The sequence below is a fragment of the Heterocephalus glaber genome, unplaced genomic scaffold (genome assembly GCF_053883595.1).
Source record: "Heterocephalus glaber isolate CG9 unplaced genomic scaffold, H.glaber_assembly_v1.0 deba00001454, whole genome shotgun sequence".
Classification (NCBI taxonomy): domain Eukaryota; kingdom Metazoa; phylum Chordata; class Mammalia; order Rodentia; family Bathyergidae; genus Heterocephalus; species Heterocephalus glaber.
In genome coordinates, this window is record NW_028258303.1 from 10,694,179 (window position 1) to 10,710,911 (window position 16,733).

Sequence of the window (16,733 nt, forward strand, 5' to 3'; positions counted from 1 at the left end):
TGGGTTTGCTAGCTCATTCCCCATCCCTACAGGGTGGTCCGCACTCATGGAGGTGGAATCGTACTCTCTTGGCTAGGCAGTGCCTGTTGATTGCTGCTGGCCCTCATCCTTGCAGTGTTTTCTTGTAGGAAATAATGTTCTCTGTTTCCTGGGGCCTAGCAGCAAGGAAGCAGAAGAGGAGTAAAGCTGATATATAGGTTCCATAGGATGTAGAATGGAGGGAACCATTGAAAAGTCCATATAGAATGTATCTAATCATTCTGTTGGCAGATAACTAACCATGCTTTATCTCATACACATACCCACATGTGCGCACAGGCATACACAGGGATTTGTGTTAGGGCCCATTATTTGATTTGTCTACATAACATCATCATCATCATTATTAGAGTTTTCACACTCTAAGGTAAAATGAATATACGAATCATACATCCTGTCCTGTTATTGAAAGCCCTTCAGTGTTGCATAATTAGAGCATTCTCAAGCAGCTGATTCATTTTGATTTGGAGGTTACCAGTTGTAGAAGTACTAGGGTTTAAACACTCAGCCACTCTATTCAAATTTTGTCCTGATGAAATTTATTTTAAAAAGGCATTTTTAAAGGTCATAAAATAGTTTATATATTGTACTCATCACTTATTGCTTCTAGACAGTAAGTTGGAAAATTCTCTAAGAAAATCATGAAGAAGCAAGGAATCTTGAAAGATCTTTCAAAGAACCCTCATATCATACAGATGAAAAAGCTGAGCCCAAAATAGGCAAAATGAGGATTCCCAGTTATGGTCTCCTCACTTCTAGCTGACACCTCTTTCTAAGCAGTGCCGCTTAGGCTTGATGAGAGGCAGCAGACCAGATGGTTCAGAGCCAGGCACCTGCATTCGCATCCTGACTTTGCTGCTTAATGAAAGCTCTACAGGCAGGTTAACAAACCTGTCTCCTTTGGCTTTAATCTTCTCATCTTTAGGTAAAACAGTAGCAGATAATGATGAATAATTGATGTAGTAGTGCCTACTTAGTAAACTTGCAAGGATTAAATGTGCTAAAATATGCACAGCACAGTATGAGCACCCAGCATGTGAATGTTAATTATTATTATCTTCCATAAGTATCTCCAAGCACTGTTTCAGGAAAAATCAGCATATGTTTGCTTTAAAACAGGAGTCTGGTTCTACCTAATGCCTGTGAATGGCTCTGAGGTATCCATAATGAGTAGGCCTTGGAGGATTTACTGAGGACCAACCCCATCACACCAACCTCTTTCTGCCTTCAGTGGTGTTGCTGGACTCTGAATCGGGAAGGGCTGCATTTGAAAAGACTCCAGCTTGGCTTCTGACAGAGCTTTGGAGATAGCTTTGTCAGGGACATGCCAGTGATAGAAGACAGATAGGGGAGTGAATTTGTAACTGATTAAGCAACTGCACATAAATGTGCAGGTACATGGATCAAAGTCAGCTCGATTGGGGATATTCCCTTTAGGTAAAGTTCTCAAGCACAGGCCAGGCCTGCATATGTATCAGTGACTTAAGTAGAGCTACTGAAGACCTGTAGTAACTGCAGGTAGGTGCAGAGCAGATATGTGAAATAGAAGTATTAAATTTGTAGTAAAGCTGACTGCTAAAGTTCCTTCTAAATCTGGTAAGTTTTCAAAACTACTTGAACAATTGAATAGGACTACCATTAAGGTAAGGTTGAATTTTGGAACACACACAAAAAAACATTTATAAAAGTATAGAGCTAGCTCGGTAGGGCCTACATCTTTCTGTCCCTGGGATGTCCCAGAACATCTGGCAGCACTCAGAAGGAAGATGGTTATGACATCAGGCCAACAGGAATGTCTCTAAATAACACAGGGGAGATGAAACATGGACAGTGCCTCCCTTCATTCTGTGCAGATTTCTTAGAAATAAATAAATCACCTCAATAGCCAGTCTTCTTTTATACAGTAAATGGACCTAGCCAGCTAAGCAAGAGAGTAGCTGTGCCCCAGTGACCACATTGACACTGCTCTAAAACATGCACCTGCTTCCTGCCGTGAGTTTCTTTTATGTCCTTGGGGCTACAGTATCTGTACTGGAACTCCTCCAGGAGAAACAGTAATACAGCTTTTATCTCTGTTATTTCTGACCTGCTGTGATGTCAGCTGACCGGGTTGGATTAATTTTTAATAGAGATATGTGTCATTATTATGTCCAGAGCTCTTTGTGACAAGACACATGACTAAAACCAAAATCACTGTATCCAAAGAATTCTGGTCTAGATGTGAAAATGCACTTATATGGTGACTTACAGTGAAAATCCAATTTGAAGTCTTTTCTGTTTTGCTTTTGAGTAATTTTCCTGTAGCATCTCTGTTTCATTGCTGTAGAGTTACTGTTGAAAATGTAAAATATTCCCCAATGAACAATTGGGAAAGGTCAGTGAGTGCACTCAAAGCTGGCTTTCCAAGCAGGGAGTGTGCCATGCTGTTCTTAATTTAGATCTTACCTCATTGTTCTAGTTGAGTGCCAACTATCAAAACATGAGACTGCCTTGGATTTTTACAACATTTCAAACAAAAATATGAGAATAGTTGGTTTTATTGATTTTTAGTTACATTGAACTATGTGTTATGTGTCATTTTATAGCTTCTTTGAATAGAAATCCTTAAATTTTAAGTCTCTAGAATAATAGGACAGGGGAAGAAAAGGAGAGAAGTCATGTAACCATTTCATGTTGCATAGGTAGGAAACTTCTGTTCTACGTACAGACTAGTGATGAAACCTTACTTTTGATTTTGTTAAAGTTGAAATTTACAATGGTTTTATATTTCCCATTTTAAAATAAGTGAATACATTCACCTACCCATAGGACTATTATTTCTTCAACTGTATTTCCCATATACCACTGGCAACACTGGGAAAATGACTAGTTAGGTGACCAGTCAAGAATAGAGCTCCATCTGGGCATCGTGTACTCACCTGTAATCCCAGCACTTAGGAGGCTGAGGCAGAAGGATCGTGGTGAGTTCAAGGCCAGCCTGGACTACACAGTGAGACCCTGACTCAGAAATGAAAAAGAGACAGAGAGAGAGAAAGAGAGAGAGAGAGAGAGGGAGGGAGGGAGGGAGGGAGGGAGAGGGAGAATAGAGCCATACAATATAGCTGTAACAAACAAGAAAATTTAAAAATGACCCTGTGTTAGCCACTGTGTGTCAAATAGTCATTCAATTCCATTATTCATATTTTATAGTGAATTCAATTGATCTTTTATTGGGGACATGTTTGGCTAATACCTTTTTGCAAAATGTTTCATACACAGAGACTACATTGTTGAAACCTTTAAGATTAGTAACCTTTTTAAAAGAGATTCTGCTAGATTCAGATAAATTAAAGGCTTTAGGAAGCTAAGGTAATACCTTTCAAACAGTTTTTTTTAAGTAGAAATGTCAAACTAAGCAGCACAGCCATGTGCCAGTATCAACATGAGGCTTTGTTTGGCCAAAGGCCTCTACCCTACCAAACTCCTTGCCCTTCCCCAGGTGTTTTGCTCCTCTGCCGTTCAGTGGAGAGGTTGTTGCCAGTGCATTGCAGTTCAGGCCATCTTAACCCTTTCCTTGTCCTCACCTGGATGGTTTTAGTCCTGCTATAAAGTTGTTGCTGTCTTATAAAATAGAAGGTGCACTCTGGTCAGTGTAACAGGTCTTTTTTCTGCAATTTAACACGAATTTATTTTTCTCTTGTGGTTACTTCCACTCACCCTCCCTAACCTCACCTCTCTATGTGTCACCCTTTTGTGTTGGCACATCTGAGCTGCTCACGTCTGAGCCCTACGACTTAGCACGTGTAGGCTGCCAGCATTGGTATAAAGTAAACGACAAGGGCCCCTCTTGTTCACCCCAGCCTTCTCCAAGTGCAGCCACCAACATAGTCCCTTCTTGTTGAGTCTCAGCAGATAAGATGCATCTGTCTTAAATAGCTCCTTGCATTTTTCAAAATATTTATATTATCTGTGTCCCTAGAGAAGTTGGATCTCTAAATGTTGAGAACCTATGGACTTCATCCCATATGAAGTCAGTTTTTTAGACATCAATGTGCTTATCTTCCCCATTATACCCTGAGTTCTTAAGAAATCTCAGGCCACCATCACGTTATGAAGCCCTAGGACATTCTGATTGGAAGCACCAACCTAGGAGTCAGAAGACTCAGTTTCTAGACCTAGCTCTGACCACTGATGAAGTGTTTCCTCTCACTTCTTTGGGTTTCCAGTTTCCTGTCACCTGCTGGGTTGATCAGTGGTTCTCAAACCTGGCTGTATGTTATAGTCATTTGGACAACCTTTTTCGAGTTCGTGTGTGTGTGTGTGTGTGTGTGTGTGTGTTCACGCATGTGTGTGTGTTTGTATGTATGTGGTTAAGTTTCACCATATGACTATAATGAGCAAGGTTGAGAAATCACAAGACTGCATTATCAATGAAATTACACTGGCTGTACTTTATGATTGTAATATGGTCTTTTTAAATAAAAAGCTGACTGTGTACTTAAGATAATTGTATGCATTTTATAGTTTCATGCTGAAGGAGCTACTGTTCATGATTCAACATCTAGGAATCCAGAATTTAAGATACTGGGCAAATTCCAGCCTTATATAAATGACTAATCCACAGCTGAATCTAAAGCATAACTTTTTTAGTGCAAATATTACAAATAAATACTGTTCATCACCTGAAATCTTTAAAATCTTTTACATAGGATTTTTTTGGGGGTAACCAGGGATTGAACTCAGGACCTTGTGCTTGCGAGGCAGATGCTGTGCCACTGAGCTAAATCCCCAGCCCAAGATCAGATTTTTCTAATAAGGGAAAGAATAAATTGAGACAAGTCTCGTAGAAGATAGAAAAAAAGTCACCCTCTTCCCAAAATGACAGTCCAGGATTTTGTGCTAAATGTAGTTTTTTTCTTACAGATTGTCTAGATATAATTTGTACAGCTTTGTCCTCTGTAGGGTGTTTTTTCCTATTTTGAATAATTTATGTGTGCTTCTCCCTTTAACTGTAGTCTTGAGCAGCTCCTAAGTTTAAGCGAAAAGCATGAACCAGACCAGTGTTAATCCCACACACTAAGCAGAAGCACACCAAACAGCTTACTTTCAAACGACCTAACTGGAAGTTGTAAACCCTCCATCAGCGGGTTCTCACTAGACGAACTTGAACCTGTGGCTATGTCACTGGAGGATGGATAGCCATGGTGCCGAGTGCCTCCCTCCCTGATGCACTTGCGTTTCTTGTTCATAATGTCCTCACAGGGAAGGGTTTTCATCACTGACCTGCCAGGGAGGCTGAGATATCCCATTGTCCTGTTGTGCCCAGCCTGCTCCTCAGAGCATCCTTTGCAGATTCTTTTGAAAGCAAGTGAAAACAGACATAAAAAGTAGATGATGGACAGGTGTGGGGTCACACCCTTGTAATCCTAGCACACAGGAAGCCTGCGGCAAGAGGATCACAAGCTCAAACCCAGCCTGGGCAACTTGGCAAGACTCTGTCTCAAAATAAAAAACAAGGGCTAGGGATGTACTTCAGGGCAAAGGTCCTGGGTTTAATCTCCAGTACTGCTAGTAGCAGTAATAATAATAAAATAATAATAGATGGTGATTGTCAGATGTAGTGGTGATTTTGGTTAGATCTAAAAGAGGACTCATTCAGTGGGCCCCTTCTTACAGCCTTCAGGAGATCTTGGGAACAGTCGTCCTTGCCAGAACTCTTCTTGATCTCTCTCTGACCACCATTATTTTACAGAGCCCATCCCCACCCTCTCCTCCTGGCAGCGGGAGGACACGGACTCTGATGAGGCCCGCCTCTCCCCCAAGCCTGGGTGCCTGATTCGCCAGCTTCTCGAGGAGGACAGTGACCCCATGCTCTCTCCTCGATTCTATGCCTATGGGCAGAGTCGACAGTACCTGGACGACACAGAAGTGCCTCCTTCTCCCCCCAATTCCCACTCTTTCATGAGGTACGTTTTTCTGTGCTGCTGGTGGCTGGCAGTTTTCTGAACATTAGGTCACAAATACGTGGAGGAACCACAGCTGAACTGTGGCCCTTTGTTGTTTATAAATGTGAGCAAGAGGAAGTTAAACCCACTTATAGGTGGGACATTCGGAGCTTTGACTTGCAGTGAGTCAGTCAGCTTCTCATTCAAGAGAATGAGGCCGTCAAGCCTGCCTCCGACCTCTGCACCTGTGGCATCCCATATCCCCAGTGCCCTCCCTGTTGTGGCTCTGGAGGGGACTGACCCAAGTTGTGTCCCTCACAGGCGGCGAAGCTCCTCGCTGGGGTCCTATGAGGATGAGCAAGAGGACCTGACACCTGCCCAACTCACACGAAGAATCCAGAGCCTTAAAAAGAAGATCAGAAAGTTCGAGGACAGATTTGAAGAAGAGAGGAAGTACCGAGTGAGTGTCCCATGTGTCCCCTTTATCTCCTGTCCCCAACATGCCCGCCTGTCAGCAACTCAGAAGCGATACAAGTTAAAGGGGCTGTCTAGGGAATCTCGAAACAAAAGATAACAAACATCAGATAGTAAAACCTGATAAATCCCAACCACCATGTATGCAAGTTTTCTTACATTGTCATAGCCAAATAAAATATTGAAAGCTTAAGTCTACATTTTATAAATTTATCAATAAGCAGGAATGAGAAAGACCAAATAAAATCCTTTTGCTAAAACGTAAATCAGGATTATCTTCTCAGCTTGGTCAGTGCTGGACACACACGTCCAAGACCCACTCTGTCCTCAGTGTGTCCCACAAGGGTGGTAGTGAGGCATTTCTCACCTGGCTGCCGAACAGACCCAGCAGACACCTGTGTTCTGTTGCCTCAGCCTTGCCCCTAACACAAAGAGAGCCTCGGAGCCCACAGGAGCCCCTGATCATAAGGGCCCCAGAAATAACCAGCTATGACAAATCATGATGGAATATTATGAATTTGCCCTGACTAATCATAGCTAATTTATTATGCTGATGGATTCAACTTTTCCTTCCTATGTGAAATAAAAATGATCGTCCGTGTGCTTCTTTTTACTGGCCCTACAGAAACATTTACTCTGAACTTCCCTTTCTCAGCCTTCCCATAGTGACAAAGCGGCCAATCCAGAGGTTCTCAAGTGGACAAACGACCTTGCCAAATTTCGGAAACAGCTTAAAGGTAGGTGAAGATCAGAACCTGTGGCAGGGCCTCTGTGCAGCCAGGGGCCGAGTGCCCTGTCGGGTAATCCAGGACTGCAGGTGCTCTTCAGGAAGACCTCCGTCTTCCCGTGGTCTCAGTCCCAGGTCACCAGATCAGCTAAGAGGCAAATTCTGCAGCACTTCTGCATCTTCCCAAGTCAATGATAGGGGCGTGACAGTTTCAAGCCAGTGCTTTGTAAGCACCTGTTTAATCCAGGGCTTCGTGTGCTGTGGTGTTAGGAGAAGACATGTAGACACAGAGATGCATCTGAAAAGGGTTTGGCCACTTTCCCTCTAATACCTTGCTCTCATTTAGGAGACAGTATTAAAAGCAAATGAAAGTTAAATAACGTGAAAATGTGGTATAGAAGTTATGCAGAAATTGGACAGTGGAGCATTAGATCTGTAGACATCTTTACACCCCAAAGGTAGGACTACACGAAGGTGTCTGCCCGTTGTGTTAATGGCTAAAACTTTCTCAGGAATTAGGGTTTGGGAAACATTCCAGATAATCCAGGAAGACATTATCATTATTTTGGGTTTTACATAATGACTCAAGGATTTCAACTGATATTATAATTAGATGCTCTGAAAAAACAGACGTAGCTCAGCAGTTATTGACATCACAGAAAAATAACTTGAGTTCAGCAGACACTTCTCATACATCCCTACCTCCAATCTTCTCACCTAGAGTCAAAACTGAAGATATCTGAAGAGGACTTAACCCCCAGGATGCGGCAGCGAAGTAACACACTCCCCAAGAGTTTTGGTTCCCAACTGGAAAAAGAAGATGAGAAGAAACAGGAGCTGGTAGACAAAGCACTCAAGCCCAGCGTTGAAGTTACCCTGGAATCTATCCAGAGGAAGCTGCAGGAGAAGCGAGCAGAAAGCAGCCGCCCCGAGGACATTAAGGTGTGGTGGCCCTGAGGAGGCCCCAGGGAACAGCTGACCCTGAGCCTGGCAGCCAGCAGGGAGGTGAAGCACAGGGCCTGCCCCAGGGGTTCCTGAGGGAAGGACACCCCTGTAGACCTCCCACAGATCTAGATGCAGACGAAACTACTGTTTATCTGTGGGTACTTTGGTTTTTGACTACAGACTGAAAACAGACAACTCTATAGATTGCAGAATGAACCCAATGAGGCTAAAGGACAGTGTGATGACTGAAGTAGGATTTCGGACAAACCCCTAGGCCTGTATAGCCCGTAACTACGCATCACTCTGGTGGTTGACCTAAGCCCCAAGTACCTTGGAGCCCTGCTTTCCTCCGTGGTGAGCATGCCTTCACCGCAGTGTGGGAGATCAGGCAACCATGAGATTCCGCCTTGCTGTTCACGTTGCTGGCAAGAGGTCAGAAATGGCTCATTCCTGAGTGAGCTTTGGACAGAGCCAGGGAGAGCTGCTGTACGAGAGTTCTTTTAACCTTCCTCAGTGGTAGATTGGATTGTTCGTGAATGTTTTCCCCCCTTTCTTTTCTTATCCCTGTGTTTATACAGGATATGACCAAAGACCAGATCGCTAATGAGAAAGTGGCTCTGCAAAAAGCCCTGCTGTATTATGAAAGCATTCATGGACGGCCGGTATGTGGGGCTGAATTTTCTGACTGGGGTCAATAATCTGGCTTTGGAAATAGATTTTCTCTGTCTGGTATCTTATCAATAGGGTTTCCTCAGGTTTTCTTTCTTTACAATTAGTTAAAGGAGGTTTATTGTGTATCACATTGCATTGAAGCTTCTTGAAAAGTTGGCCACTAAGAAGTTTTCTGTTATCTAGTAGACACTGAACTTAAAGTTGCAAAGAAAATCCGTTTGCAACTAAAATTGGAGTCCTCTTCAAGGTGGGAAAAGATGGAGAGCAGGAAGAGAGAGTGTGGAGTACATAGAGGCCTAGAGCAGGAGACTTCCCTGTACCATGGCCTGTCATCAGCTGTAGCCTTTCTCATCCCATAAAGTGAGGGGTTAAGCGAGAAACTCAGTCTTCCTGCAGCGCAGCTGCAACCAGTGTTTGTCTCTGAAGAAGCACCAGCTGCTTTCAGAACCAAAAGTGTGAGGCATCCAGAATATGTCCCCGCCTTTCTGAGGTCGTTTGTTATTCAGCAAGGTTTACTGAATGCTTGTTGTTAGCTGTAGGGGAGACAATAGAGTGATGGACTCCTGCTCTCTTCCTTGAAGAACTTGTAATCAGATACCCTTTTTTCAGCTACTCTTCACCTTCTGTTCACAAAATAAATTCTTAAAAGCAGGTAGAAGGAGGGCTGGGGGTTTAGCTCAGTGGTTCCACCGCCTGTCCAGCAAGCGCAAGGATCCAAGTTTGATCCCTGGTACCAAAAAAAAAAAAAAAAAAGCAGGTAGAAGGAAACATACAGTTTAGGTCACAGATAGATTTTTATATAGCCAAAAAGCATAGGCCTCTTTTCTAGTCTTCTCCATAACTGTATAATGGATATAGTCCTGTCATCTAAAATATATTCTGCTATATAAAGAAGCCTCCAGAATGCTTTACTGGTTTCCTAGGTTTTTTTTAAACACTGAGCTGCATCCTCAGCTACTAGTGTTGAGGTCACTCATGCTCTGGCATTGTGGTAGTGCGGAACCCAGTCCTCAGCATCTGCATAAGACCTGACACATAGCACATGCCTAGTATCAATCTGCAGAATGTATCTGCCGTTGAATTTTGGTTCAGAATATATCAGGTTTAATTTTTTTAAATGCTAGCACTGATGATGATTGATTTTGCTGGCCTGTCCCTGCAGTGGAAAAATACTAGCACTGGGATAATTCTCACATTTTAGCCAAGTTTTGTTTCAGATTTTTTAGAGGCATTGAACTAAGTAATAAGTGGTCTAGAGCTCAAATGTATTGTGAAACTTCGTCCTCCTTGCAGAGGTTCGTCTGTGGACAGACAGGACCCGTGTTCCTGTGGAGGCTCATAACTCCAAGTGTGGACCTCATGGCCACCAGGCAGGCTCCAGTGAAGCTGTGTGTTCCTTCCTGTTTCTTTTTTTCCTTCTGTGGGTTCAGACTGTGACACTGACAGACTCTCTCAAGGACTCCTAATCTAAGGCTCCAAGAGTGCACAGCTGCATGCTGGGTAGACTTAATCATGCTGCTAGTTCACCATGTATTATTTGTTGCTCCTAGCTAGGCAGCTTCGCTTGTTCCACCTGGCCTGAGGCCATGTGCAGACAGCACACGTGTTATAGTCACAGACTAGACAAGGAACTCTGGGGAGGTTAAGTGACCTCTTGGACCCTCGGTGCTTTGTTTAGAGAATGGACCTCTGCTGTGGGTTGTCAAGGAAGTGAAGTGATATGTGCATATACTTACCTGCAGCTTGTCTGGCCCTGAGGAAGTAGGTAGCCTGCCATTGCGGGTTGCACAGTAAATGATAGTTTTCACTTCTGGTGCAATTATATGTTCTCTCTGTGGCCTACTTCTGATTAAATGATGAAATCAGAGAAAGAAGGCACCTTCCCTTTTTTACCCCCTTATCATCATGAATATGAAACATTAGCCCATGGCCCTGCCTTATTTCCTTTTCTTTCATCATTCTTTCAGACAGGTCCAGATCCTAGCATCTTACAGGGCAGGGAACAAATGCTTTAAGAAATCTGAGTGTCATTTGTTTCTGGCCCCAGGCCAGACACTCTGCCTCTCTCTGGAATATGATGCTCCAACCTCCTAAGGAAAAACAGAATTCATTTGACATCTGGCCAGTCTGCCAACCAGAGTGAACTTTTAATTTCTAGACCTATGGTGTTACCGTGGGACCCTGAACTATAAATACCATTTGGATGATACTCTTCTTAGATGAAAAAATACTTGTATTTCCAGAGCTAAACTATCATTCCAAGCCCTAGTTTTTCAGAAAAGTGCTCAGAACTTTTTTTCCCTAAATCTACAGATTTTTATTTGAAAGGATATTAACTATCAGAATCACAGGCCAAAACAGTTATTTTGTTGTTTCTATTTTTTAAGCAAAGCTGTTTGTTTTAACAAGGCATGTCTTTAACAAGACACCATTCCCTACTGATAATTAACATGTGTCCTTTTAAACATGTAAGGATCTCATGAAGTACTGTGTCATAGGAGAAGGATAACAATAGCAGCCCACCATATTACCTTCGACATACACAGCTCTCTGACACTAAATATGCAGGAGGAAAGAACAGGCTGCTTGATCAGACCTTGTGGGTTCTTCTTGAGTCTTCTCATTGGTGTATTTTAATCCCATTTCCAAACCATGGTGACTAACACAGCAGTAAACATAGTAAGGTTTACATTTAAATGCAAATTATAGACCTGTGTGTAAATACTGTCCTTTGGTTAGCTGCTGTTTGGGATTTTCTGATCTTTTCACAGACCACCTACTAATATTACTAATATTACTAATATTACCCTGTAATGAAAGAGTTGTGATTTTCCAAATTAATGGGCCAAGAATAAAACAGTTATAAGAACCTGTCTCCTTTTGTCTTCTGGCCATTCTGTGACTCACAGGTAGCTCTCCACACACAAATCCAAACCACTTTTTGTTTTACTGAGATTTTGAGGCACTTAGTTCTTTGTCTAGTGAAGCATAATTTCTTGCAAAAGTATGTTTTTAGACCACTGCTTGTAAGCAGAGATCTCTGTAAAGTCCACACAGAGTTGTCAGTTTAGAGGGCAGAGTTCTTTTACTGAAAGGACAGTGTGCCCAAGCCCTCTTGGACAGTAACACTGCATGATCACACTTTCTCCCATCTCCATATTTGTGAATGGAAAGAAAACTGGACTTGGAGTCACTGTTTTCTTGACTCAGCAGAATTGCTTTGGGCAAATCATTGCCCTCTTCATTGTTTAGTTTTATCACTCATCTAGCTCTAAGATTCCACGGTTCTACTTTTCAGAGTTAATATGTCAGTCATTTACCATTCACCTTTGGAGTCTATCAAAGTAACTGCAGCCAAATTGATGTATGGAAGTTATATTTGAGGCAGAGAGAAAACATCACGAAAGCAGCTGTGTGATCAATGCTTTATGATTTCTATTCAAGACTTGCCACTCATTCAATGTGGGTAATTATTGGCTAATGTCCTCTTTGTGTTTTGAAATATTATCTGAATCTTACAGAGTAACCAAAAAGAGGGTGGTATGTGAGCTGTAGAAAACACTTAAATCACAAGAAAAGACAGAGTGGACTTCCTGCTTCTCTCATAAGATCTTCTTATGTAGACATTTATGTTGTTTTGATCTGTGTGCAAAAATACATCTTAATACCCAATTTTCCACACATTGGAAAACCATTCAGCACTCCCATTTAAATGAAAACTAAAGTTTTGAAAGAGAAGTGAAAGGATTTTAAAGATAGTATGCTATATGTTTGGCCTTTCCAGAGGGTACCAGTCAGGAAAGTGAGGCTTAGGGAATGTCCGTCACATTTGTTTGTTATGTGCTTGAGAGCAGAGTGACAGTCATAGGTCTGACCTCATTAGACACTGCAAACAGTTTTTCAGTCTCCACCCTTCCTGTGTGGGGTGGTCCTGCTGTTCAGCCTTCTCCCAGAACTTGACACTGTCTTTCTGTGGAAGCCTTGGGTAGGTGGCCAGTAGTAACACCTTAGTTTGATTCTTGGCCTTTTTCATATGAAATCATTTATAAGTTCTCTTATAGTTTTGTCAATCTTTTTTTTTTTTCTTTAGACAGGGTCTTGCATTGTGTAGTGCAGGCTGGCCTTGAACTCACTATGTAGCCTAGGCTGGCACTGAACTTAAGGCAGTCCTCCTGCCTCAGCCTCACAAGTGCTGGATTACAGGCATGCACCACCATGCCTAGATTTGTCAGTCATTTTTTATGAAATGACCAATTTTATAAGCCCATTTCCTATGGTGAATGGGCAATTCAAGGACAAGCCAAGCACTTTTTAAAATTGTGATAATGAAAGCAACAGAAATAACATTATTATTATTATTATTATTGCCAATGATAGAAAATCGACAAAATGTTTTACAGAGTAGCAGTATCCAATCTTAACTTGTGAAGTTTATCCAAAGTGCACTTACCATTGATCACTTTGAGAAATGCGAGCACAAAAGGCAACAAAGGATAATCTTTTATGAATAATCCCTTAGAATAATAGTAATGAATAATCCTTTATGAATAACTCTGAAGTTGAAGGACCAAAAGACCCACAAAGAAATGGTCAAAGCTGACTGCTCCTTGTCCTCTTGCTTTATCACACCTGCAGGGGCGATAGAATGTGGATGACACACCACTGATTTGACAGAAATTTACCCCACCCCATTCCCCATTGAAGAAAACGCGTTTGCAAACCCAGTATGCATACCTGTCTAGCTCTGAAATATTCATCCTCTTATCTGTAAATGTTTGTGGAACAGTTTCATTATATCAGGCACTGAAGTTACTACGGTTACAAAAACAAACTCCTGCTCTCAGGGGACCATAGGCTAAAGGAGGAGACAGGTGAACAGTTAGGATCCAGTACAAAGTGTTTGTGTAATACAGGGCACATGCAGGGCAGGGTGGTGCCATGAAGGACAGGGTGTCATCCAGAATGGGTGTGTTGGAAGATGCCTGCACAGGAAGGTGGTACTAGACATGGAAATTTGCCAAACAGGAGCAGAGGGGAAGAACTTCCAGGCAGAACTCTGGGCCAAATCTTAGGGAAACAAGGATGAATCATCTATGTGTTCTGTCAGCAGATGTTCCTTGAATGCCTATTTGCCAGAACCTTCTTTCTAAAAACACAGTTTCATGGGGGAGCGAGACATGTAAACAAATTGACTTCAGGGCCTCATGATAAGCATTATAATGGACATATATGCTTTCTCCTCCCTGGTGCCCAGGAAGTAGTAAGTCACCTGGAAACTTAAGAATGATCAGTTTTGATTTATATAAAGCAATACTACCAATGGAGTGATTTCCACTGATCTGCAGCTGAAGTAGGTATTTTAAATATTTACTGAATAAATAATAGTGTCAGTTTAAATATATCTTCTAAGAATGGTAAAACTTAAATTGCATGGTCTGTTTTTCTCTAGGACTACAAGAGGGGCCTAGAATATATTTGGACAGCTGGTAGCATGACCTGGGTGGAGCCTTCTGAGCAGTCTTGTTCTTGTTTTTCAGGTGACAAAGACTGAGCGTCAGGTTATGAAGCCACTGTACGACAGATACCGGCTGGTCAAACAGATCCTGTCCCGGGTCAACACCATACCCATCATTGTGAGTGCAGTACCCTTGGGGGTGAATGATGGGTTTATCACCCCTCACTTGCTCTCTCAGCCTCAATAGTTGAGCCAGCCCTAAATATCCATGGCCCACAAGTTTAAAAAATGAAGACTTTTGTCAAAGACTTCTGAGGTTTGTGCCAATATGAGCCAAAAATGAGCAAGTCTGAAGCTGGTGGGGTCCCCCTTTTAGGAGATGACTTTGGCTGTACACATCCACCGGGCATGGGCCAGGCCAGCTCCCTGGTCCTTTGCTCAGCAAGAGCACAGGACAGGGGCTGTGCCTTCTACAGCCTCTTCACTCTGAAGCATGCCTCTCTGGTCCCAAGGGCCTTCCCTCTGTTGACAGTCTCCCCACCCACAACAGGAGTCAGATCCAGGGAGAATCTTCTAGGGAAGTCCAGAGAGGTTGCTCCTTTTCGTGGCTGCAGGGGACATAGAGAGTGGAAGGCTAGAGGGAGAGGTTAATGGTTTGAAGTTGTCTTTCCTGGCCAGCACTCTGGGATTAGCTGCTTCAGGCCCCTGGATCTTGCCCTTATCAGTATCAGGCCCTTATCTTGCCTCCAGCCATAGGTACCTTTCGGCAAGAGTTTGCATCTCGACTGCTGAGTGGCATGTCCTGCCCTGTCCATCGCTGCTAGAACACTGCCTGGTTCAGTGCCTTGCTCCCTTCTGCTTTCCTAAAAACCAGCTCTGCTATCTCTATTGAGATGCACAGATGTGTTCTCCAGCCCTTCCTTAAATCCCCTTATTTACTCCCAGGCCTAGGATGGGCTGTTTAAATCTGCTTTAACAGTATACTTGTTTTTAATGAATGAGAGGAGCCAGAGACTTCAGGCATGTGTTTTGAAGAACGCTACTATTCTAGAAATTTCCTATAGGATAAATTAAACTAATAAACTAATAAAGGACTAAATGTAAAGAATCATTTTCTTTTTCCAGTTGGGAACCCTTGGGTCCCTAAACAGGGTGATGTACAAGAGAGAAGTTAGATAACCTTTGAGTGGCTTTGTGAGCTCCAGTTACTCTCCTATGCTGGTTATCTTTAATGTCCTTACAGTTTCTGTGACTGGGGAGGAGGAGGAGGGAAGCAATTGTTTCCCTAAGCTTTCCTGAGTGTGTGGTTAATAGGGTCTCCTGCCATTATTGTTCCTGCTTGATGTGTGTGGGCCCAGAAGGGAAGGGGCAACTTGAACTTTGGTTGTCTTACGTTTTTCTGGGAGCCTTTTAACCCAGATGGTTAAAAGATGGTAATAAATACTGGGATGGGCAGAGGAGGCTGAGGTGCCTGATGTAACCTACGTGTTAACACCTATCACAGGGGTCCCCCTCCAGCAAGCGGAGAAGCCCGTTGCTGCAGCCAATTATTGAGGGTGAAACGGCTTCCTTCTTCAAGGAGATAAAGGTGAAGACCTCCCGTTAACTCACTGCTAACCTGATCCTTGCCCCACCCTGCCCTCCTTGTGGGAAGGGCGCAAATCTGTGATTTTGCCCTTGGTCACGGCTTCCTGTAGCAGCCCCAACCCTCAGAATGATGCCCTTTTATTAGGGACTCACTGATCTCAGTTTCATCCCCCCTTTATTATTGTTGTGTTTGTTTTGACTTTGCTTTCAGGGATTATTTTGTTTTCCATACTTCTTTTTTTCTTCCTACCTAGGGAATGACTTTCGGTATTCCAAAATGTTAAATTAGCTCATTGGACCGAAACAAATTTGTTTTAAAATCTTACACACTGAATGTTTAGGAAAAACAGAATTAACAAAGGCAATACATATGCATCGGTATCTCAGTTCCTGAACTTAATTTGTTTTACGATTTTGGAAAAGATCCAAATCTTTTTGTTTGTGCGGGAAAGATGGCTGGAGTCCTGTTGGTCATCTGATGCAGTCTGCAAACAAAAGCAATCATGAACCAAGGTGCCACCATAACACAAAAATCCAAAATTATAATTTCACAGTGAGCATCTGGGTTGACTTCGGCAGCTTTGCTGGTATAGTTTCACCCACTCTTCTTCCCCTTGGTCTTTCCCTGGTTTGTTTATTCCTCAGGACCAATTTTATGATCTGTTCTTCCCTGTGGATATGGTGCAGAGACTGGCAATCACTAGAAGGCAGGTCCAGGTTTTCTCCAGTGGTGGTTATGGGTCCTGTACTGATAGCCATCATCACTGGCTGGTGTCACTAGACTGGGAGGAACCAGCGTGCCTCTGTGCGGTCCTCGCTGCCTCCGCTAGCACTGGCCCCTGTTACCTTTCTGCTTCTAGATACCTGAACAAACTATTCTGCTTCATAGGGACTCAAGTGTCTTATATAG

The 16,733-nt window shown here is 42.8% G+C and overlaps 1 protein-coding gene across 10 annotated transcripts in view; it reads left to right on the top strand.

Annotated features, from left to right (window-relative positions):
- The window catches only part of Fam13a (family with sequence similarity 13 member A), a 324,922-nt gene that overhangs the window by 300,267 nt on the left and 7,922 nt on the right, over positions 1-16,733 (top strand). For 9 of the 10 annotated variants that reach the window (XM_021261074.2, XM_021261071.2, XM_021261069.2 and 6 more), the window contains 7 exons: positions 5,771-5,984; positions 6,285-6,423; positions 7,093-7,174; positions 7,886-8,106; positions 8,688-8,771; positions 14,319-14,414; positions 15,741-15,824. In XM_021261074.2, the coding sequence (XP_021116733.2) occupies positions 5,771-5,984; positions 6,285-6,423; positions 7,093-7,174; positions 7,886-8,106; positions 8,688-8,771; positions 14,319-14,414; positions 15,741-15,824 (920 nt within the window). The remainder of the gene's footprint in view (positions 1-5,770; positions 5,985-6,284; positions 6,424-7,092; positions 7,175-7,885; positions 8,107-8,687; positions 8,772-14,318; positions 14,415-15,740; positions 15,825-16,733) is intronic. The other variant, XM_021261073.2, reaches the window with a different exon arrangement.